Source organism: Cololabis saira, chromosome 15 (genome assembly GCF_033807715.1).
Source record: "Cololabis saira isolate AMF1-May2022 chromosome 15, fColSai1.1, whole genome shotgun sequence".
Lineage (NCBI taxonomy): Eukaryota > Metazoa > Chordata > Actinopteri > Beloniformes > Belonidae > Cololabis > Cololabis saira.
In genome coordinates, this window is record NC_084601.1 from 4,890,620 (window position 1) to 4,915,637 (window position 25,018).

The following is a 25,018-nucleotide window of genomic DNA, read 5'->3' on the forward strand; positions in this document are numbered from 1 at the left end:
GGGACTTTGGGGTTTTTGGGTTTCAAAAAAAAAAAAAAAAAAAAAAAAAATGCGAAATTGCATTGTGCATTTGTGTATTTTGTTTTGTTTTTTGGGTTTATTTTCAAGCAGGTTGATACAGCCAGTGGGGTTGAGGATGGTTCCACTTGTGTATTTTGATTTTGATTTCTCCTGTGGTTACATTTGGGAGGGGAGATGTTTAACTACTTAAGGGGGAAAGGGTGTAATAATGTGAAGTACATTTGGGAAGTTACTCTGCCCGGCCTCAAGGTGGCAGCAGTGTGCCTTGCAGGTGAAGCTGCCGACAAGGCAGAGTGAGAGTCAGTTCAGTACTTGGAGTTTGAAACATGCGGTTATGCTGTTGTTGTTCTGAAGTTGGAATAAAGGTTATGCTGTGAAATAACCACGTAGTCCCTGAAGTTACTACAGGCACCAAATAATATATTTCATTTTCTCAGATGGCAAAAATAAGAACTTTATTGATCCCACAGTAATTCATGTTATATCAACTATAGAGAACAAGGTAGTGCCGAAAAACAATATATATCCCCCCTCACAAAAATAAGAAAAATAGAAAAACATATTCTCTCATCAGGAAAGCATTACATAAACATATTTTAAAATTTTCAAGTTACAAAATAACATATTTGAACCATTTTTCAGATTTTTTCAGTTATTTTATTGTTTGGAAAATGGTTAAAATAGAGGGTTTTCACCGACGTCACGAAATGGGCGGTACCGCGACCCGGCAGCCATAGCGGCGGGATTATTTGTAGGCAGAGTGGAGGCTGTGGAGGGCTGGAGGTTGAACAACAACAACAAAGCAGCTAACATGTAAAATTTGACCATGTCAAAACCACGGAAAACCTCGGCAAAACGTGGGGAAGATACCAGATACCGGGAATGACTTGGTCCTCCAGAAAGGGCGAGGTATAAAGAGAAATTAAACCTTTTAGGTGGCCATGATCCGTACGAGCTGGAGCAAACAACGTGGACCACGGATGACCCGACTATTCTGCCAACGATTAAATATCCTGACATCGTGAATTACCTCATTTTTTTTTACCAAATGGACCCCCATTTGTACACTGGCAGAGTAGGGTGTTAGAAATTTAGTTTGAGAAACTCTGTTGTAAGGCTATGAAATGAATAAATCATGGCGAGCAATAACGCTAAATATACAGTAGATTATTATATTATTATATTTATTTTTCACTTACCTGACAATAAATGTGAAGAACAAACACGAATGTTGTCAAGATTCTTGCCCGTGCAGTTCTGTTTCAGTGCAGCAAGCCACAGACGTCTCCTTTCTTCTGATAAGTTTCGGCAAGTATCTCCCTGATTTGTGATAACTTTTGGAAGTCTGTAAAACTCCAGGTGTTTTTCTCGGTCAGACCGATTTGTACAACCGTACACACGGCAATAATTGACCATTTTCCACGCGGATCGTGATTACGGTTTATGAAGGAGCAGAAATGTGCAGTCTCTCATACGCTCTGGCTTTGTTTTGGTCTGGGGGGGTGGGGGGTATATCTCCGTAATGGCGACTCGCGTTTGGTGACGTCACGTGAAAGCCCTGTATATGTTATTTTGTTATTTGAACATTTGAAAATGTGTTTTGTTTGAGAAAATGCGTTGAAAAAAAGCTGAGGGAAGAGTTGGTGGAGTATCAAGTTGTAGCAAGCAAGGATCTCCCACAGGAAGAGAGAGTTGAAGGTTCTGGGTTCTTCTAGGGAAAGAGGAGAGGTTTACAAATCTGGCATCACGGATTCATCAATGCTCTGCATCTCTCACAGCAATGCAAGCTCAGAGAGGTCATTCAGCATGGTGAAAAGGATCCTCACAGAAAACAAAATGCGTATGGATAATTCTACTCTTTGCGCAATCCTTTCTTGCAAGATTAACCATACCAGCCCTGGCCACAAGTATGTACCCTCCAAGAAAGTGATTGAAGCTGCAAAGTCTGCCACTTACAATTACAACAGGTCCTTGGGGGACAAAGGGAACCTGGAAAATTCTACAAATATTGTATTTTATTGTTATTAATATTACAATTATTTGGCTCCAAGAAGGCTGTAAAATCATTTTGGGAGGTACATTTTAGCACATTTCATTGTAGCTATGGATTTACGCTCATTAAAAGTTGCATTGTTTATATCAGGGCGGGGATGTTGTGAGTGGAGCATTCCAACCACTACCCCAGAAAATCTCCCTCTTTTTCACAGCCCAATGTTGGCAGGTATGCATAAATACGGCACAAAATTTGCAAAGAAAACAAATCCTTATCAGGAGGAGCTTTTTGTGTCAGTTAGGCTCCACTTTAGCATTCCTGACACTAGTTTAGTCTTTCAGACACACTTTCTACTGCTGTTAAACTTTTACCGTTAAAGTCTGAAGCGCCGGATGTTTACAAGGTCTCGGTGAGACGCCTTCAAAATAAAAGCACTAAATATCGGTCTCCTTAATATATAACAAATAAAATAAAAGCCTGGCTTTAAATAACGTTAATGAGAAAAACAAAAAAACATTTATAGAAAAATACTCATATTAAAAAGGTAATTTACAATTTCCATCATTTTATTTTTTAAAAAATGTTTTATTATTAGTACAGAGAAAATACCAGTTTTTAATGCCGATCTTGTCATTTTATTTAGTTTTTATCAGCTACACCTTTCGATTGGGCCGTGAAAATATTGTCAGACATTAAACTGGTCCGCAGTGCAGAAAAGGCTGGATACCACTGGAATAAAGGACAGAAGAATATGAAAAGAAAATAGAAGTTTATTGGGTTCTGAATCCGGCTCACTCTTCCACAGTCACACAAAGACAACATGGACAAAACAGTTTAAAAACCCGACACATAAATACCGTTGTCTTGGTTCATGAACTCCAAAAAACAAAATTCATGACAGTCACACAGAGAGGAGAGGAGGGGAAGTGGAAGGAGAGACGTTGAGCGGCCGTCCCGGAGTTTCAGAAACTAAAACAAAAAGTAGTCTGGCCATCTCTGGACCGGTCTGATAGACGATGACTGGAGTAGTAAAATGAGCTGAAGGATTCAGATTGTCAAAAGAATCTCTGAGTCTCCTTGTTCTTTGCAGCAACAGCTTGACGACCTGGTGAATATTTGCTGGAACGCTCCAGAGAAAGGGCCGAAACCTAGGGCTCTTTTTCTAGGTTCAAACAACCGCTGGTGACTGGTAGAGCAGACAGAAACGGCAGAAACAGCAGGCCTGGTTCTGGTTCTGATGAGGTTACAAAACCCACTTATGAACAAGTTAAATGTGTTGAACCTCTTGTGGGCTTCAGGTAAAGTTAATTACACCAACACCTCCATGTGTACAAACGTGTGCCTTGTTTAACAGGTTATGAACATGTATGACAAAATATAAATAACATTAAAAAACAACTTTTTGAGACGAGACAGGTGGAATCCATTTTTTGTGAATAAAGTTTAACAAGTAAACTTTAAAACCTACCAGCACACCTGAAGTACATGTTTACACCTTATTTGCTTCATTAGAAAAAGACAAGAACGGTTTTTTTGTAACACTGTCCATCATGCAAGGGAACAGCATCAGCACATAAGCAATGATATGACCATTTATCATTTTTAACTTTCAAACATTTAATAACATAAAATAAAGAAAGCTTTATTAGTAAGAAGCTGTAATGAACCAGGCCGGCTCTCTCTCCGTTTCCAGTCTACGGTAGCAGCTGCTAGAGGTCGCCTGATCCACTTTTGGTGTCAAACCATTTCTGCAGCGGAACTGAAGCAAGAGGGAAAGATGGACAGTACAAACCCGCTGTTTGACACACGCGCAGACGGCTGGAGAAATGACAGGCTTATTACAATTGTTTGACGATTCATGAATTCATATCCACGTTTGACTCGTTTCTACTCTACGTCTTCTAACGGCAGAAAGAAAGGAATGAATGAAAAGAAAACTCTGCCTCCCAAAAAAGCAAAAACAATCCGGGTGTTTCTCTGTACCTTAAGGCAAATTTAACAAAATGCTCCAGACGACGACGGCTCGCCAAGACATCCCACAAAACCAAATTTTACAAGTGAACGATACAGAGAAAGACACCCGCGGCAGCGATCCAAGCTGTCTCTGCAAGCGCCAGCCTGAGTGTGCATGCATGCGTCAGGGCCAAAAGGGGAGAGGAGGGTTTGCCACCATATTCCACCAAACTGTGCCAAATACAGAACTACTTGACTGCACTTTTAGCTTTCTGTCTTATTTCTGGAAATAAAACTTTTTCTGCAAAAGGGGCTGGGGGGGGAAAAAAAAAAGAAAGTAGTGCCAAGTACCTGAAACTTGTCTTGTCACTGGGCTCTTAATGTGATCCAACAGCCACAGCAGCCATAACAAACCTCTGCATTGTTCTGATTCCTCCCATCTTCTGTTTTTTTGGCACATGAGTTTGGTATGGCGTGGAAAACCAAGTGTATAGCTGCATTTTAATATTTGTGTGTGCGTGTCTTCAAGGTCGTGTCTGTATTTCATGTCTCACTCACTCGGAAATCTTTACCATTTTTTTTTTATATGTGCTAATTAACATCAAAATAATACAGTCTTCATACTGGGGAGGGGTCATCTAAAAGGAACTGCAGATGAGCCCTCTCCTTATAACTCTGCCTTGTCTTTACTTTCAGAATCTTCCTCCTCTTCCTCCTCCTCCTCCGTCCCGGTCGCTCTAGCGGATGGCCTTCACGGGACTCTTGAAGCTGGAAGCAGCTTGCAGCTGCAGCTGGTAGGCCATGGGATGGATTTTGAACCCGTACAGCCTGCACATCAATGACAGGGACAAACATCAGTGTGCCATGAAAGTTCAGAGCAGCACAAAACATAAAAATCAAAAGGGATTTGCCCCACACAAGGTGAAACCAATTAAGCCGTTTACATCATGGTGTTTACTTTCAGGGAGAGAGAGGCCACGCGTCATCACTTAATCCTGACAGCTCATGGGACATTTTATGGGAAATGTCCCGTCACTGAATACAACTTTTAAGAGTGGAATGGGGTGTGGCCGACTGATGAAGGCATCAGAAAAAACTTTTGACTCTTAATTGGAGACCAGTGTGCGTGTGTTTTATGTACAAACATGTTCAGCACTTGAGTCATTTACAGGACTGTCTCAGAAAATTAGAATATTGTGATAAAGTTCTTTATTTTCTGTAATGCAATTAAAAAAACAAAAATGTCATACATTCTGGATTCATTACAAATCAACTGAAATATTGCAAGCCTTTTATTATTTTAATATTGCTGATTATGGTTTACAGTTTAAGATTAAGATTCCCAGAATATTCTAATTTTTTGAGATAGGATATTTGAGTTTTCTTAAGCTGTAAGCCATGATCAGCAATATTAAAATAATAAAAGGCTTGCAATATTTCAGTTGATTTATAATGAATCCAGAATGTATGACATTTTTGTTTTTGTAATTGCATTACAGAAAATCACAATATTCTAATTTTCTGAGACAGTCCTGTATTCTTAATAGAATAATACTTTTCAAACCTTTCCACTTTCTTAATTTGTCATTGATATCTAAATATTTATCCAGAAACCATGAACTGTCCTTTTTTTGTGGTCTTCTTCTGACAGTTTGTGCTTGTACAAGCTTATGAGGAGATTGCAGTGACTGCACAGAGATGCTGTCCAAAACAGTCATTTTTATGCTTTTTATTTCCTTTTCTTTGCTGTTTTTTTTGTTCATATGCAAAGACTATGGTCTGGATGTGAGGTCTCTAGCTCTAACTCCAGGAATTTTCCTATACCATTTTGGGATTACTTCAAAAACGATCAACTCATGCTGAAGTTTTGGTCTGCCTCCAAAAACACAGCATCCAAAAAAGCCCAAATTACAGCTTAAGAAAACTAAAATATCCTATCTCAAAAAATGTGAATATTCTGGGAATCTTAATCTTAATCTAACTGAAAATCACAATATTCTAATTTTCTGAGACAGTCCTGTATATAAACATTACACCTTTAAACATCACTAACCTTGGGACAAACTGGTTGGCGGGTCTCTTGGGCCGGTACTCAGGGTGAACCATGAACAGCATGTGGGGGAAGCCGGTACCAAAATAGGCTCCATCCGTGTGGTGGTGCCGGGATGACTTTGGTGTGTACACATCCATACATTTAGGGCAATACAGCTTCACCATGGCTTCTCCTGGGATGTCTGAGAGGCCTGTGAAGGAACAACAAGAGCATGATGTGCAGGGGAAGGAGGACGCTGGGTTACATGCAGCAGTTCAACCGGATTTGTGATCGTATGAGACATCGTTCAGACTTTTAAACTGCATGTAAACACCTTAATCCAATCTACTTCTGACCGATATCGGACATTCAATAATCGGATAGCAACACCTAGATAACCCGTTCACAGTCGGAATGTTAACGGCATGTATACGGAGACATCAGATATTGCAGTCTGCACATGCTGGAGAATTTCCTCTGGGGATTCACCCGGAAGTGAAAGGAGACGGCGCGAGTTAAATAGTTGTTTAAACACCTTTAAAAAGATGGCGAAAGAGATGGCAGAAGCTTCATCAGGACACCGGAGCAGATCAAAATAAAGTGGAAAAATATATGGAAGTCGTACATTGTCGCCAAACAAAACAACCGTCAACCGGAAGTGGCTCTTTGTTGAAATGGTTACCATGGTTACTATGGTTACAGCGCCACATAGCGTCACGGAGTCAGCCATGCTCTGGACATTTATCCCATTCTCTGAACAGCATGTAAACTCAGACAAGTGATTGGGTCTTCTGGATGTTTATCTGATACCATCAGAAATCACATCTCTTTGCTGCATGGAAACGTACTGAATGACAAACATGGTGGACGACCCTGAGAATCCTCTTCACAGCTCAGTGATTCAACAACCGTGTCTTCAGGCAGAGGATTCTTCAGATCTGCTGCAACACAGACTTCTACAGGAGATCCTTTCTGCTCACAGCTAGAAACACTTTTTAGAACTACTCATTCAAAGACTCTTTTGATGAGATGTAAACACATAATTTCCTTTTTTGTATTAACAAATCCTTATTTTGCAACCAATTTTACATGCAAAGTCACGGACAGACCTCTACAATATTACAGCACAATATTCTTTTATACTACTGCAAGAACAAATTTCCTTTTATTTTTCATATTGAAATGGAGTAATGAATAAACACTTTAATGGAAGACAACAGGACAGTGCACTTTGATGTCACTTATTAAATTAAACTCACTGGTGCTACACGTGTAAAGTCTTTTTGAAGAGACGGATGGATCTTTTAACTCACCAATAGGAAGCATCGGCTGATTCTCACAGTAGACTCGGGGACAGTAGCCGAAATCTCCCTGCTGGTATTTCTCCAGCTGTAAATGTACATATGAGGACATTTCTGAATGATTATTTTACATCAGATTACACAGTCCGACCACAATTTAAATATTTCTTCATTAAAAAAATTCCAGTTGCGTCCAAAACTAGTCACATGAAATTTAATCCAGGAGGAGTAAATTGTACTTTTTTGAGATGATGAAATATGACGACTATAAAGGTGATAAAGTCCTACACTAAGCAGGACTTAATACAATAAAGTAAAATTTGATAATAAAAAAAATAACCGTATGAAATATTTCATACAAAATACATGAATAATAGATAAAAAATATGGATAAAAACCTAGAGTACATCCTAATGCCCCATTCAGATGGGATTACAATTATATTGGTACCTGCAGCAATTTGTATTAATCAGAGGATATCTGTGATTTTGATCCCGTCTGAATGCTCCATGTCTGTGATTTGTAAAGTAAAAATTCCACTGCAAATTATCTACCTTATTTCAGCTCAGACCGAGGTCAGGAGATGATTTTAATCCCATCTGAATTAACCTCAGTGATTCGGTGATGTGCGGGCTGAAATGTTGTTTTTGTTTTTTTAATTCCTCTTCTTGTCTTTTCTGCCTGTTTCCCACTGTAATTGTGCCAATTGCCGTTCATAATGTGATATAATATTACTGCTTCAGCCTATCCAGCCCAAATCGTTTGATGATATGATATTTTTAGAGAAATGTATAGAAATTAATCAACATTAAGCTTCATACAGACTCGTGAAATAAGGACCTAGACTAGACTAACTAGAATGCAAGTGTTTATTTCTGCTCCAAAGTCAGACAATTTAACATGGGAGTTTGATGCTCCTTAACAAGTTTGGTCCGCGGATCAACATCAACCGCCAGCGAGCCCTTGCTCCCGGTGAAGCCTGATTTATGGTTCCGCGTCACACCAACGGCGTAGGGTATGTAACCTACGCCGTCGATTTAACGCGGAACCATAATTCAGGCTTCACTGCAGTCTGTCACACCGACACTGACACACCGGGTCGGAGCGGATTTGGTCATTATGTTTAACCTGTGTTTTGTGATTAATAAGCACGGGTTTTAATTATTTTGCGTTGGATCAATGTAGCAAATAAAATCGTTGGGACCATCCAGCTCCTCAACCATCAGTTACGTGTTTCACGTGAGCAGTTCAGGTAAAAACAGCAGTCAAATCAGCAAAAATGTCAGTTTGCTGGATGAAATATATTAATTCCTGATAGAATAAGTTTGTGAGTGCCCAGCTCTGCTCATGTGTGCATGTGAATGAGTGTATGTTTGTGTGTACACACAAGTACAATCTGCATTGAGGGTTCTTGCTTCGGGAATCCCGGTCTGTGATTGGACGCTGCCTCGGTGCTCATTTGCATAAAGTTGAGATTTTTCAACTTCAAATTGACGTGCTGCGCTTTTGCAACCAGCCTCTATTGGTCAGTCTAGGAACGACAACTAAAATTTAGCTCGGCATGAGCGTCAATGCGGAAGTGGCGGTTGCCACTTGCTTAAAACATATGCCATTTCTTGATTTTGTCACTTATCAAAATGTGATGTGTAGTCACTAAAATCTAACTCTGGAGTGTCTGATCAGATACTTTTAAATCCATATACCAATTTATTGTTAAAAAAAAGGTAATTGTTTAATAAAAAGTCAAGGCCTCAATGTCACTTCACTAAATTATGGTAAAACACAGACTTCGCTTATCCAGCACGATTTCATGGAATACAGATGTTGGAGGGAACTTTAGAATTGCTGCAGGTCCTGGGGTAATTTTGGTCCAGTGTGAATAAGACATAATCCACCTGAGTGCATATCACAATTCAAATACTGTTACTTCAGGATTTAGATTAAACGCTACAGCACCTGGTCACGTGTGAAAGATCTGACTCTTCACTGTTGTGATTTACAGCTGACTTCTCTAAAAACTATGAAGACAAACACCCACATACATGTTTCTTAAATGAGCCCAGCAGAGCAGTGGATCTAGTACCTACCATCTGTGCAATGCCTCGATTTGTGAGGATGTAACGAGCATGGATGAGACCGTACAGCATCTCCGCTGCCTGTTCAATCAGGTCACTCTGGTTAGGATTGTCCTCCAGTTCCTCATCTGACAAAACAAAGAAGATACAGACATAAAAACATTTTCACAATCTGTATCAGTTTTCAATCAGGAAATACAAACTGTCCTGAGAACTGGTATCAAAAGCCATTTTCAAGTGTGTAATGAATAATGACAATGGCTTCATTAGTCTGTAAAAGAGGTTGTCTCTCAGACACACGCCACTCACGCTTTATTCGGATATCCCTGTAAACATGACGGAAAAGCAGGATATTTGAAAATTAAGGTAGCCGCTTGTTTTTTATCTTCCTGTCCCCCAAATTTTTCTTCATGTGACTTTGCCCCCAGGGGCCTTTGAGTATTTTTTCAAAGAACCTCGTCAAAAATGTAGTAAACTGTAATAAATGTGTAGAAAGCAGTGATTTGCCCTGCTCCTCTCTGAAGCACACAGCAGGTATCGGTTCATTCCCATTATGACCAAGTACAGGACTGTCTCAGAAAATTAGAATATTGTGATAAAGTTCTTTATTTTCTGTAATGCAATTAAAAAAACTAAAATGTCATACATTCTGGATTCATTACAAATCAACTGAATATTGCAAGCCTTTTATTATTTTAATATTGCTGATTATGGTTTAGAGCTTAAGATTAAGATTCCCAGAACATTCTAATTTTTTGAGATAGGATATTTGAGTTTTAAACTGTAAACCATGATCAGCAATATTAAAATAATAAAAGGCTTGCAATATTTCAGTTGATTTGTAATGAATCCAGAAGGAATCCTGGATTACAGAAAATAAAGAACTTTATCACAACATTCTAATTTTCTGAGACAGTCCTGTAAACACGTCAGCTGACCACAGCCTGTTTATAAACATGACGGGTCACAACGACGTGAATGAAAGAGTAAATAAACATGGGCATTGTGCTTCTTCTAAATAACAATATGCAATAGACCTTCGGCATGTTAAAAATAATGTATGACTCTAAATTCTTTAGAACTAGTAGAGTGACTACTGTTGCATGAATATTTATCTTGTGTTTACCAAGTGTCCTTGTTCCATTCTGGGTTTTTATCTTAGTTACATTTTTTTTCTCCTCTCTTTTCTACCTCAGTATTTCATTCTATTGTACTTTTTACTGTATTTATACCGGACTGCTATGGGAACAACATTTCCCCTCGGGGATGAATAACGTCATCCATCCATCCGCAACATACAGACCTGGTTCAAGGTCCAAGATCATGTCTAGGGCTTGGCGGTAATGAGGAACTTGCTCATTGAGGCCCGTCAGATTGAATTTATCCTGGATGTAGTCTTCATCCACCTATTGTTCAAGAAAACAGAGTAGAAAAGTATTTGACTGAGAATAAAGTAAAAAAAAAAACAACAATTTGACATTACAAGTTAGTCTCAATGGCATCCCTTATATCACACATGAGTATAATGATCTGTAAATACTATTTAAGGTGACTGGGAGAAAAAAAAAAAAAATCAATTAAAAAAAAAAATCAATAACAACAGCCAAAATTTCTAAGATGGCATAGGGAAGTACTTGGGGGATTAAAAAATAAAAATTACATCTCAGACTCAACACACCTAGGGGAAACAGAACAATGAAGGAAATAGAAGAATTAAATTATAATGAAGCCTTGGGTTTATTGATCTGATATGTGAGAGAAATTACAGTGTAATCTGCGCTGGTCTACCGCCCTCCAGCTGGCTGTTATGTTGCGTCAGTCTTTTTATCTATGGTGCAAACTTAACTAGAGAAACATGATGAAGATATAATGTCCACCAGGGAGCTCCTAGTTCCTGTACCTTTGAACCCTAAGGGCTTCATGTTTTTTTGTTCAGATGCATCAGAGAAAACCAAGACAGAAAAGCGAGCCCCACTGACTTTGTATTATCTGTTATGTAGACAATTCCCGCATTTAATGACCCACGATAAAACCCATTATAAGAGCAATATGCACAAAAGTTTTTTTTCAAAGGAAGCGTCATTGGTAACATTATATGTGTGCAAAGTAGTATGGACATAGATCTTTAATGACAGACTTGAAATTGAGTTCAACATATGAGAGGTCTGAAAACACATGATAGTGCCACTGGAGAAACCCTGCACATATTAAGCTTGTTTAAAGGGACTGCAAAGAAAAAGCTTCTTCCCTCTTAAAAGAACACAGCAATAACATATGCCAGGAAATTTCAATGAACTGAAGCAAAATTTTAAAGAAAAGTGGGCCAAATTTTTTCAAACCAACGTGGGAGACGGATTTCAAAATTTCTGACTTAGTGTTTCTAAAATAAATATGTTGTCCGGTGTATTCATTTACATTTAAAGCCTGGTAAAAAATAAGTGTAATTTCTTTGTCACGTGACTGGAGGTGTCAGCTGGCTGCGTGTGTTAGAAATGGGGGGGGGGGTCCAACTTTTAATATTTAAACTACTACCTGCATGGCGACACTGGATATAGACATGGTGACGAGACTCACCTCGCAGAAGAACTCGTTCCCTCTCAGTCCACAGAACCAGGAGATCCATGACACTTCCTCTGAGCTGCTCATCTCTGGAGACCTGCACAAACCGGAAATGTGAAAAACATTTACAACCAGTACTGGAGTTGAGGGGGGATGGCATCCCCCCCTGAAATAAAAACGGTCCAAATCATCCCCCCTGTAAAACTTCCATCCCTCCTTTCCATCCCTTATGTCATTTCATCAATGAATGTGGTTTTACTGCTATTTCAACATTTAGAGTCATCACCAGAAAAATAACTTATTTGACAATTTTCACCTGTTTCAAGCCAATTTTCACTTGAAATAAGTAGGAAAATCTGCTAGTGGGACAAGATTTATCTTCTCATTACAAGCTAAAAATCTTGTTTTTTCTACCTTTTTCAAGTGAAAATCTACTTGAAACGGGTGAAAATTGTTGTTTTTTCCACTGATGAGTCTTGTTTTCAGTGTAATGAGATTTTTTTTTACTAAAATGAGACATTTTAACTAGAAATGAGACAAATATTCTTGTTAAGATTTTGAGTTTTTGCAGTGATCCATGTTACTTATCCTGTGAAGGACAGAGTCATATTGATAAGTTCAGAAAAGTGTTTTTTATTGTTGTGTTTTGATGTATTTGATGTAAGCCCAGTGGATATTTAAAGCTTACAGAAGGCTGAATTTTACTGCTGCTATGTCATTCCTGCAGTATTTCTGCAGGTGTTTTGGTCACTGCTATTATTTGTAATATATTATTTGTAATCAGCACAAATTATCTGTCCCCATATAATAAAAACCACCATCCCCCCTGATTTTATTTTACAACTCGAGTACTGTTTACAACACTGAACCTTCACTCTGAACAGTATATCAACGCTCTCTTGTAAAACTAATATGAAAAAAAAGAAAAAACTCCCATTGTGTTAATTAATTAATCCATCTAGAAACCTGTGCCTTAAGGCTGATTTATGGTTCACGTTACGTCAACGCAGAGCCTACGGCGTAGGTTGCGCGTCCACGCGTACCCTACGCCTTCGATTTAACGCAGAACCATAAATCAGGCTTAATTCCTAAAATGCTAAGCTGCTACGCTAAACAGCTACATGGTGCAATATCCTACGCATCGCGAGTTAAAACAAGACACTTTTTGCGGTACGTATATTTTTGTTAGTCTACCGATAAACACGAAGCAATATAATTTAATTGGCGAAGTTAAATCCACCACCAAAAGTGTGTTTTTCGTGCCGACATTAGTTAGCTCGCTGAGCTAAAAGCCCCTCACGGCACATCTTGACAGAACCAGCCCCCAACGACGAAAATGACTCTTTCCACAACTCCTAACATCCCTGCGTTTTAGCCTAAAAACACAATTAAAAGTTTAACTCTGCCAACTTACGCGGCTGTCAGTTTTGGTGTGTTTTTTATCCCAAAGAAGCCCCAGATGAGTAGCTTAGCACTGCGGTGTAAATAAGATGGACTCCGGGATCTCGCTGTAGGTTACGCTCTTCCTCTTCCTCTTCCTGCTGCCGCAGGGCTGCACGGGTCCCGGTGCTGCCCCCTACTGGTCACCCCGAGCTGCACACTCGCGGCGCAGCTGACTGTTCACCCTCAAGCGATCAGAGAGAATCATTTTGATGTTTCCAGTAAGAAAAGAAGTGCCCTTTTACTAATTATCAAGGGTCATTTTCTATAGTTACTCTAGCCCTCTGTGTATAATTTTACAGGACTGTCTCAGAATTAGAATATTGTGATAAAGTCCTTTATTTTCTGTAATTAAAGGACAATTAAAAAAACAAAAATGTCATACATTCTGGATTCATTACAAATCAACTGAAATATTGCAAGCCTTTTATTATTTTAATATTGCTGATTATGGCTTCCGGTTTAAGATTAAGATTCCCAGAATATTCTAATTTTTTGAGATAGGATATTTGAGTTTTCTTAAGCTGTAAACCATGATCAGCAATATTAAAATAATAAAAGGCTTGCAATATTTCAGTTGATTTGAAATGAATCCAGAATGTATGACTTTGTTTTTTTAATTGCATTACAGAAAATAAAGAACTTTATCACAATATTTTAATTTTCTGAGACAGTCCTGTATATGTACCTTGCGTATATAAAAACCGAGAAATACTGCAGCAGTTGAAAATAAACAATTTATTTGATGCTACAGTCTCAAAGGTTTAGACAAGAACAGGTTATCTAGTATGTTACGTACGCTTCTTTTCTTTTTTTTTTTTAAGTGATTTTTTTTTCATATATACATACCTTACGATTCTGGATGTTCAGCAGTTTAGATCCTGCTTTATTTATTTTTTATTTGGAAACGGATAAAACAGGCAGGTCAGTTTACAAAGCTGCATGTATCTTACTAAAGAGGCTCTGGGCTAAATGTTGATGTAACAAGTCCCTATTATCATACCAACGCTCCCATATCTATAAATATTTTACAATGCAAATAGAAGAGTAGGATAGTAAAATATCCATATTAGCTATTTTTTTATTTCCATCATGTCTACAATAAAATTTAAATGTAGTTGCTCAGGAATTCAATGGATTTAACAATATAAAATAAAACAAACCAACATATTACTGAAGCTATATATATATATATATATATATATATATATGGAAAACAAACTGAGCGAAAGACAAATACATTATAACTGTGAACCTGTAATATAAGCTCACAAATCTGCGTAATATTCAGCTATTTGAACACGTTATGCAGCATCCTGAAGTTGAACTTCAGTTGGTGTAATTTGGGATTTTATTTTACACTATTCCTGCTACTGTTTTAAGCAATTTCAAAATAAATATTGCAGTGCTGAATAACCAAAATCTTGACAGGCATCTTTAATTCAGACATACAGCATGTCAGGGTGAACATTAAACTTTTGTCCAAGTGTCCCTCAAAATATTCCAATTCATCAAGAACTAGACATGCAATTTTATTTTCCATTAAATCAAAGTAGTTTATTTAACTTTGCCTTCTCTGTATAACTTTATTATAATAAGACACTTCTCTGCTTGTACATTGCTCCCTTGAACTAAAAATGGCAACATTTGTTTGTGGGAATGTAAGTTGGGGTAGACAAAACTTAGATACATACCAATATACATACATGTGTGTATATTACGGTTCCATTACTAAAACCATAAATGCTAAAAACAGTTTGAACCACTCCAGGTACCTCAGTAATGATGGAAACAATACAATCTTTGAGAAATTTTGCTGGAATACACTATGTGTTTCTCTTTTAACATGGGTACATACAACAATGCGCACATCGAAAATTAAGGAGGGCTGTAGGACTCTTTGAGCCAGTGTTAAGTGTACAGCTATCAATGTATAAACCAGTAACGGGCAATGCAAGCTGCACCCGTTAGGTGTGTACATGCTCAGAATTCATAGTGAAAAGGAAAATATGTCCAACTTCTCTTGGCTGCGGAAGAATGTATATTTAAATTACACAAAAAAAAGTTGTTTTCCCACTGTAGGTTCTTCATGTGAATGATAAACATATACACACAGCTGAATGTATACATGTGGATGTATTTAAGAAACAGTAGAATTGTCTTAATTATATTGGTTCAACCAGACGTGGGCAAACAAGGCAGAAAGTGCTTGCCATTAATGTTAAACCCTCTGGTCCCCACCCCTTCCCGAGCTATAACACAGACACCATTAACACACATCCAAACAAGCACACATATACACATATCATCAAATGCCCTACTCAAAACATCCCAGAGACAATCTTCAAACTGTTGTCAGTAAACAAACCCCAACTTACAGCAGTGAAAGAATTGATGCATATGAGAAAAATCAATTTAGTTCACCTTGGATGCTGCCTCAAGTCATTTTTGTCTTTTATGTGTGATAAAACTTAACAGGACTACTCTTACATCCAGGTCAGCATTATTTGTTGCAAGTAAAATCTCAAAAAACCGTGTGAATGGTATAAGATGACGCTTGGGTCACCTGCTCAGCACTGTCCTGTATTCTCCTGGTTGCCACCACATGATGAATCCGTCATCCTGTGTACACATGCTTGGAGAAATTCCACCTCAGAAAATGAGTCCTTCTAGGCGTGAGGAGTATCTGCGAGGGCGCAGTGAGCGAATCGTGCCACACGTGACAGGAGAGGAGGTGTAACAGCACAACGCTGCATCTGTACTCCGGGCCCAGGTAGAGTACCTGTCCTGTTGCAGCACATGCAACTTGCCCCCCCCCAAAAAATTTGAAAATCAAAAAGAAAAAGGAGGGAGAAAAGAAGAAAAACAAAACAAAACAATGGCAACCATGGATGCTTGTTTTATACAACAAGGAGTGCTTTTAGATCATACTCAATTACTTTGTGAAGGATAAAATATTTTGTGAAACCCAAACGTTTTTGTTATATCATGACCTACATTTTCATCCGACTCATCTTCCTGACGAGACTGATATTTCAATTTCAGGGAGATAAATGCTTCCACAACAATGTAAGCCATTGAGGAAATAATGGTTGTTAAAATAAAGCCATCACGCTATCAATACAGTCTTCATAAAGGTAAACAAAACTCCTCAAGAGAGTAAAACTATTGTCCTTGGGGATTTTTGCAGTATGTAGAAGTTTCTGCAAGTACAGAGGATGCTACTATGAGGCTAGAAAAGCCTTAATTACTACACAAGGAGCAACCAATACCTAATGAAATGTGAAAACAATTTAGAGAGAAAAAAAAAAACAAAAAAAAAAAAACTTCACACAGTCTATTGAATAAGCAGCAAAACACTGATATTAAAAACAAATCAATGGAATGCAAGTGAGCACTGAGCAGTAGTTCCTCAGTAGGCCCACTCACATTAACCAGACACTTTGCAGGAAACCATCAAGGAGAACTTGAGGAATTTAGTAAAAGGTATTTAATGACCTCTTTTATGGATAGAAAAAGGAGGAAGAAAAGAAAAAAAAAACAAAAGAAAAAAAACAACACACTCCAAATATTTATCAGAGGCTAAAACTAAACAGGAAAGAAAAAAAAAAAATAAACACACATGCGAGAAACAAAACCTCTTATGGTACAATGTTCTCATTAAAAGATGAGGCTGCAGTCTTTCCCTCCGCGAGGGACGTAACGCAGGACTGTACTACTAAATACCACCCAAGGCCAAAGTGTGGTAGAAATATACATGTACATAAATATAAAAGTTAACCCAATCCAAACATTTTTCCAATTGAAGCCCACATTTTATTTTGCATGTTTGAATTTTAAAGGTCGTATTTGTGCTTGTATATCCAAGTATTTGCGGAGCATTGCGTTAATGTATATCAAAACAACGTGCACTTTCATTGCACAACCACATGCTTGTCAAATCCAACCAGAGTGAGTTTCTTAGGAGACTTAAAAGAAGAAGAAGAAGAAAAAAAAAAAGGTGGGGGCTTAAACAAACGGAGAGCAAGACAGATTAAACAGATAAATTTACAATAACGGACGGTCAATAGTAGAATGATGCAAAAGGGGACAAAAGTGGCTGAGGTGAGGGCAGCTAAAGTGAATGTAAATACCATCTCCATATACTGTACAATGCACTAATATGTTAAGTATGCCAACAGATAAGCCATGAAATAATGATCAAAAGGGATTAAGATGTAAGGAGTGGATTTTAATGTGGGTGAGGTTTATCTAAAATGTTTTTTATACTCCATTACTTCCTATTTTTTGGAGAGGGCCAGTTGGCACGTTTCTCCCCGCGGTTGCCACCTCCGTTGCCGGGCCCTCCGGAGCCCCCACCGTGTGGCCCTCGGGGGCCTCGGCCTCCACCTCCCCCGCCTCCAGCATTGACCCTCCGGTTCTGTCGATCCATCCCGGGACGCTGGCTGGAGAAGCTTCTTTTGTTACCGGCGGGCTCTTTCCCCGCCATGTCGTGCTCCGCCAGACCTCCGCCTCCACCGCCCCCTCCGCCCTTCCCCGGGTGGTGCTGATGGTGGGAATAGGAGGCCTTCACGCCTCCTCCCTCCCTGTCTCTGAACTCTGTGAAGTCGCTGCTCTCCGAGGCCGTTTCCCACTCCTCGTTGGCCTGGTCAGAGTTCTGGTTGGTAAAATCTGGAGACTTTGCTCCGTGGTTGTGATGGTGCTGGGGGTGGGCCGGACCGACGTTTCCCTGGTTGTAGTGGTGATGGTGGTGGCTGTTTGCATTTTTAACATGCCCGCCGCCACTGTTATTGTTTGTCGTCAGTGTGGTGCTCTGATTAGCATTTTGGGCGTTTCCTGTTGTGGGAGCAGAGACGGGTGCTCCGTTACTGTCCTGAACTAAATTCGAGGAAGGAGACGAAGGTCTCCCGCCACCGATGACTCCTACTCCTCCGTTGATACGAGCAGCGTTCTCTCTCTCCTTCAGTTTCCGGAAGCGGGGCGGCTTATCTTGCTGGTGTTGAGATCGCCCGTGACGCCGACGTCTGGGGGGCCGCTCGAACCCACGGTTGGTGGGAAGAGGGGTTGCATTTGGCCCTCCGGAGTTGGGTGCAGAATTGGTTGAAGGTTGGTGGGTTACGACCCCTCCGTTCTCACTGGAACCTACAGCAGCCGGGTTTGTGGCAGGCAAAGCCGGCTGAGGGGCGCTGATCCCCGGATTTTGAATTTGACTTCCATCAGCTGCTTTGTCTTTCTTTTCTCCTGCGTTTCCTCCTCGATTCACATCTTTGTGTGCGGAGGTTTGCGGCGGACCTTGCTGTTTACGACCGGACGCTGATGACTTGGAGGAGTGAGAACTGTGAGAACCTGAGTTGGGTCCAACCCGGTGTCCTCCTGGCATCCCTCCCATGTTGCCACTGCTCCTGTAAATGGCACCTCCTCCTCCCCCACCGCCTCTCCCCCTCCTTGAGGGGACTCCCCTGGGGGTGAAGACGCGTGGCTGGGGACCTCTAGACGGGCCGGATGAAGGGTTTCCTGTAGCGTGGACGTTATCGGAACCATTCTTGGTGCTGGGTTTTTGGTTGTCTTCTTTGTCTGAGTGAGCCAGGTCACTTGCACCGCTCTCACTCCCGGTTTCGGAGCCCCTCTCCCTCCTTCTCTTAGGGATTTCTTCATATTCCGAGCCCTCGCTGCGAGTTTCACTGCGGTTTCTGGCCCTGGCGGGGTTGTGCTGAGAGCGATCTTGCCCGTGGCGGCCACCGGCTCCCTCACCCCTGGGTTCTTGGTGGTGGCCACCTCCGACTGTTGAGCGATAGTCCCTGCCGCTCCTACCGCCCATCCTGCCGCGGCTGCCGGCGGCGGCTGCAGCGCCGGCGGTGAAGCTTCCCCTGTAACCGCGGCCACGGCCGTAGAACTCCCCCCCACGTCCTCGGCTGGCTCTGCTGTTCTTAGCTGACGGCCCGTGGTGGTGGGACCCGCCAGCACCCTGTTCAAAGGAGCGGTCTCTGTCCTTCCTGGAGGAGGCTCCTGGAAACCCTGATGGTGGGACGTCTGCATCTCTGGACCCCTTACCCGGCCCTCCTCCACCTCCACCTGTGGATCGGTCTTTTCCTACATTTCTGGGTTTTGTCGTTTGGGCTGTATCATCTTTAGACGAAGCGGAGGGGTTCTGGGAGATAAAGGAGGCGTCCTGCTTTGTGGAGCTCGCTTGGCTCGCATCTTGCTCTTTATCCTTTCCAAAGCCCATGCCCGTTTTTTCTCCTCCATCATTTTCACCTCCTCCTTTCTTCATCTCCTTGAGTACGGGCTTCTTAATGGGCCCGGCCCTCTTGTTGGGATTGGAGCTTCCTGCCTGGTTGGAGGGTTTGTGGTCCGAAGATGTGTTTGAATCTTCTCCTCCCCGAGAGCTGTTCCCACCTCCTGCATTGTTGGCCCTCCTGCCGTGAGAGGAGCCCCCGCCCATGTTGCTGCTTCCGGGCCGTGGGCCCCATTGGGTTTCAGTCTTGTGCTCCCGCCCTCCTCTTTGGTTTAATTTAGGATGCGGATGCTGCTGAAGCTGATTGTGGCTGTTGTGTTGTGAGGGAGCCGGGTTGGAGATGGAGGAAGAATGGGACGTGTAAACCGGGCCCGTCTTTTCCTGCTTCACGTGGTTGTTACCGACATTGCTGTTATTGCCCTTTTCACCAGGACCGTGAGCGTTAACAGACTCACTCTCCCTCTCCTGTGGGTGGTGATGATGATGCTGGGATGCTTTGAGATTAGCGTCCTCTCTGGCAGAGGAAGCAGAGGAGGAAGAGCAGGAGGACGACAAGGAAGGTTGGTGGAGAGGGGGGGAAGTGTCACTCTTTTTAGCAGTGGTTTCACCGGCCCTGTCGCGACTATTTTCTGGTTTATGAGAGTGAAGAGGGAAGTGATGCTGCTGTGAGTGGTGAAAATGAGAGTTATCCATGGGGGGGAGGTCTGCTCGGTTGTTACGATCATAATGAGAGTGTGGGGCTCCCCACATCTGGCCCTGCTGAGATCCTCGGGAAGGCCCTTCATCCTGGTGAGGGAACCCGTGCAGCTGATTCCCCCTGTCGTCTGGTCTCTGCTGGTGGGGAGAGATTCTCACACCCTGGTCAGGGAAGTTGCTGTAGTTGCTTCGCCCACCGATATAGTGATGGGGATGGTGGCCGCCTCCCTGTGCTGCGACCTGAGAGCCGACGGGAGGATGACTTTGATTGGATGAGTTGCTGGGCTGCTGGACAGCCCCTAATGTGCCCTCTCGCAAGCGGTGTGGAGGAGTGTCACTCCTAAGACAGAGAAAATTGAAGAAAAAAAAAACATGAAATACAAACCTAATCCATTACCAACATTTAGAGGGCTAGATAATTAAACAAAAACTTGGAGATGGAAAAAGCTATCTCCAAGTTTCTAGACTGTTCCAACTGATGTTATTAGTCTGAACAGTCTTCAAACAGTTACTACACGCCTGTCTCAAAAAATTAGAATATTGTAATTTTCTGTAATGCAGTTACAAAAACAAAAATGTCATACATTCTGGATTCATTACAAATCAACTGAAATATTGCAAGCCTTTTATTATTTTAAAATTGCTGATCATGGCTTACAGTTTAAGAAAACTCAAAATATCTAAGGGTGCTTTCACACCTGTACCGTTTCAAGCAGTTGTTCCGGAACAGGGAACGTTTCCCCCTAAAGATCGGAACGTTTTGGTATATGTGAACACAGCAATCGCGTTCTGAAACGGTACAAAACAAGCGTTCCGAGATCGCCTAGGAGAGGTGGTCTCGGCCCGATTCCAATCGAGACCTGAAACGGTTCATTTTTTAAATTTGGAGTGAGAACATAATCCACACAGCACCCGAGACAACTCCATTCATTCATGTGTATGTGCGACCGCGGCGCAAGAAGAGGAGTCGGTGCAGCCTCCACGAACTCCTCTCCTATTGGACGTGCGAGATGTTGTCCCAGCATGGCACAAATTAAACTTTGTTTGAAATTAAACAATGTTCAATTCGGGCAGGATTTGCGCAGCGCCGTACTCTATGCCGTAGGCTCTGCGTTGGTGTAACGCGGAACCATAAATCAGCCAAAGCCAACGGCTGCAGTCTGTTGTTTATCCCGGGGTGCGGAAGAGGAAACTCCTTCCGCGTTCATTTGACCAATCAGAGAGCAGCTGCTTCGCGCATGGAATTTATTAACAGCTTTGAAACGGTACAGACGGTTGCCTTGTGAACACAAACTCCACAAACGAGAAACGGAACAACTGTATCGGTTCAGCCCCTAAAACGGAACAAAACAAACGGGCCACAGGTGTGAAAGCACCCTAAGGCCACGTTTACACGTAGCCGGGTATTTACAAAAACGGATATTTTCCCCTCTACGTTTTCAAAAAAATCCTCGTTTACACGGACCCGCATAAAAACGCTGTTAACGTCATGCCAGCCAATCAGAATCCTGGAAAAACATCAACAAATGACACGTGTGTAACTTCCAGTTAAGGCTGATTTATGGTTCTGCGTTACATTAACGCAGAGCCTACGGCGTAAGGTACGCGGCGACGCGCACGTACGATGCACGTCGCCGCGTACCCTACGCCGTCGATTTAACGCGGAACCATAATTCAGGCTTCATGCTGCTGGCTGACGCGCTCACAGGCTTGAATGAGCAGGAGGCTGGACGGGGGGGGGGGGAGTTACTTTTAAGTGTGACTTTAGAATATAAAACAGGTAAAATACAAGAAAATATTGACGGTGGCCAAACTAATTGTAAACACAGGTCGCACACATGACGCTGGTGAGTTTCTGGTGCATAATGTGACGTTCTGAAGCTTAAATCTCTGTTTTCCTCCGTTTTCCTCCGTTTAGACGCAAACGTGAAAACAGAGTTTTTGAAAATCTCCACTTTGGCCGGAGTTTTCAGAAATGATCGTTTTTGGGGGCTTTGAGCTGCGTTTACGTGTAAACGAACGGCCAAAACGCATGAAAACGCCTCCGTTTTTGCCCCATGTAAACGGGGCCTAAATCTAAATCCTATCTAAAAATTTGAATATTCTGGCAATCTTAATCTTAAACTGCAAACCATAATCAGCTATATTAAAATAATAAAAGGCTTGCAATATTTCAGTTGATTTGTAATGAATCCAGAATGTATGACATTTTTGTTTTTTTTTTTTAAATTGCATTACAGAAAATAAAGAACTTTATCACAATATTCTAATTTTCTGAGACGGTCCTGTATGTTACAGATGTTGCATCAAGGATTAAAGTAAGAAAGATGACACAATGGGGAAGAACTCAAGGTTTTCACAGTTTTTTTTTTTAAATATCTTGAATAATTTTAGTGTAAAACAAATTCACTAAAGTGTGGATACCTGGGCCCCTTTGCTGCATCGTCATCCTCCATTGTTTGTTTTTGTCGTAGGGGAGAGGCAAGCCCACGGTTCTCCGCTCCACCAGGGAACACCTCTGGCCCCCAGGACATCTTAGGATCGATAGGGGGAGTCCCACGGTGAGGATGTCCTGGATGCTGTTGCTGTCTGTCAAAGGGTTCTGAACCAGATCCCCCTGAATCAGATCGCTCACGCCCAATGAGCCCTGAAAAATAAAAATTACTCAGATACATATCCAAAATATTAATAATATACAAAGAGATGCTGTCAAACAAACAGGATTTTGTCCCTCGCTAATCTCACAGTAATACCTCAACTGTCTTGTATGTAAAAGTTATTATTAAAGTAATTATTTTTTAGGGCTGCAGCGTTCGTAGATGTTGTCGACAAAAATCGATAATCAAAATTGTCGACAATGAATTCCATTGTCGCCAGACGTGTTTTTCCAATGGAGTGAGGCGTCTCACTTCAATACAATCGTCTCAGCCGAGCGGTAGCGGTTAAACAAAAATGACGGCGTCCTGTACAGCAGCTGCATGTAACAAAACTTCAAAAGTGTGGGAGCATTTTTGCCTGAATACGGCAAATAAAAAGATTACTTGCAAGGTTTGCAAAAGGAGACCTTGCTTATCGCGGGAGCACGTCGGTAATGCAAGCATTTGGAGAGAAAGCACCTCGGACAGTTGAATGAACCGGACTCGTCTTGGTAAGATATTAAGCGTATCTTGGCTTTAAAAGAGAGCTTTAACGTTATGCCTGACAAAAGTATTTTAAATTAAATGCATGCAGTCTGAAGAAGAGCAACCATGGACCCCTTTCTGCAGAAGAAGCAGACGTGTAGCAACAGGCGACTGCCCTCACTGAGTCAATACTGATCTGTGATATGAGCAGCTCTCATGGTTGATGGTGACGGGTTTCAACAAATGATACACCAGTTCAACCCAGTGAACGTCCTGCCATCCACAACCCATTTACCCACTTGATGGAGAAAAAATACGAGACGTTTTATTTTATATCCCGTATTTTCGCGACCATAAGGCGCACATAATTTTTTTTTTTTTTTTTTTTTTTTTTTTTTTAAATGTGCCGGGCGCCTTATGAAACGGTGCGCCGTGTCTATTACCTGAATTACGGTAATGTAAGGCCGGCCACCCGGTAAAAGGAGAAGGGGGCGGGTGAAGCCTTGAGTTGCGGTTTGAATGAGACCATCTACTGAGCTGTTTAATGCGGAAACAGAAGATGAAGACTTTTAAGGATTTGCTTGATGTGTAAAGTGAAATAAAATACAATCAAACTAAGTTTTGCTCCCGCTATATTTTAAAATAAGCACACTTGTGTGTGTGTGTGTGTGTGTGTTCTGCAGCGCGCGTGTGTTTTGCATGTCGGGAACCGAGGATGCAGCTGCCGTGGGTTTGCGGGGTCCGATCGCCGCATCCCCGGGGCAGATCCGGCTGAAATGCCGGTGCTCTTTCCCCGGGAGCCCCTGCTACCAGTCCATGCGGGCTCCTCCGGTCCCGGCCGGTCGGAACCGGTCACTTTCCCCGGTTAAAGCCGCGGTGATGCGCACTGCTCCAGCCGGACTTCCTGGTTCCCCAAGCGGGGTCCGATCGACCTGGTTCCCGGCCGCTTTGCGAGCAGAGATTTCTGGGGTATGTCTCAGGTCGGATCAGCTTCACCCTCCGAGATTGCGCGTGTGTGTGTTCGCGGCGAAACACACACATTCTCATTTATGTGGTGCTTGCCTGCCGCGCTGATGGACAGAAACTGTATGGTGATTTTTAAAAGAAAAACTTTGCATAAGAGTTTCCAGCCGGAGTCATTATAAGGACGAATGAAAAGGGGGGGCTGGATGAAGGGATGATGATCACGTGGCTGAGACAGGTCTGGAAATTCGGACTGGCGCAGCTGAATTAGCGGAGCGGAGCTCCTGTCGGATACAAACCCGGTACCGGCTCCCCGACAGCGCGTGTGTGAGCGGGACCAGCGCGGGGGGCGGAGGAGGACCAGCGCGGGGGGGCGGACCGGGACCCGGTGAAAAGTTTATTTACTCTTGTGCTTGCCTGCCACGCTGATGGACAGAACCTGCCGGCTATGGTGATTTTTAAAAGAAAAGCGTTGCCTAAACAGACTTTTCCAGCCAGAGTGAAATGAAAAGGGCTGGTGGCTGAGACAGGTTTATGTGCGGGACCGGTGTTTTTTTTTAATTCTTTAATGCAGAAACAGAAGATGAACCTTTGAAGGGTTTGATTGATGTGAAAAGTGAAATAAAAT

At 41.8% G+C, this 25,018-nt stretch overlaps 2 protein-coding genes across 3 annotated transcripts in view; both read right to left on the reverse strand.

The window, feature by feature from the left end:
* Positions 1-2,768: 2,768 nt before the first annotated feature.
* On the reverse strand, positions 2,769-13,472 carry csnk2b (casein kinase 2, beta polypeptide). The gene is made up of 7 exons (XM_061742183.1): positions 13,349-13,472; positions 11,950-12,031; positions 10,679-10,781; positions 9,388-9,503; positions 7,313-7,388; positions 6,021-6,210; positions 2,769-4,795 (listed from the first exon to the last, which is right to left on the reverse strand). The coding sequence occupies exons 2-7, from the start codon at positions 12,019-12,021 to the stop codon at positions 4,705-4,707; spliced, it is 648 nt and encodes a 215-aa protein (XP_061598167.1). The 5' UTR covers positions 12,022-12,031; positions 13,349-13,472; the 3' UTR covers positions 2,769-4,704.
* A 625-nt stretch (positions 13,473-14,097) lies between these two features.
* Positions 14,098-25,018, reverse strand: part of prrc2a (proline-rich coiled-coil 2A) — a 29,301-nt gene continuing 18,380 nt past the window's right edge. For both annotated transcript variants that reach the window (XM_061742186.1, XM_061742187.1), the window contains exons 15-16: positions 22,730-22,952; positions 14,098-20,645 (exon numbers count right to left, since the gene is read on the reverse strand). In XM_061742186.1, coding sequence (XP_061598170.1) covers positions 17,648-20,645; positions 22,730-22,952 — 3,221 coding nt within the window. In that variant the 3' untranslated portion in view covers positions 14,098-17,647. The remainder of the gene's footprint in view (positions 20,646-22,729; positions 22,953-25,018) is intronic.

Bases quoted from the DNA above. Each gene is read 5' to 3' on its own strand.
- csnk2b (XM_061742183.1), bottom strand. From the start codon at position 12,021: ATGAGCAGCTCAGAGGAAGTGTCATGGATCTCCTGGTTCTGTGGACTG. The intron at 9,504-10,678 runs GTCTGTATGTTG...TTGTTTTGTCAG, and splicing joins GATCTTGGACCTTGAACCAG to ATGAGGAACTGGAGGACAAT. The intron at 4,796-6,020 runs GTTAGTGATGTT...ATTGATGTGCAG, and splicing joins GCCAACCAGTTTGTCCCAAG to GCTGTACGGGTTCAAAATCC.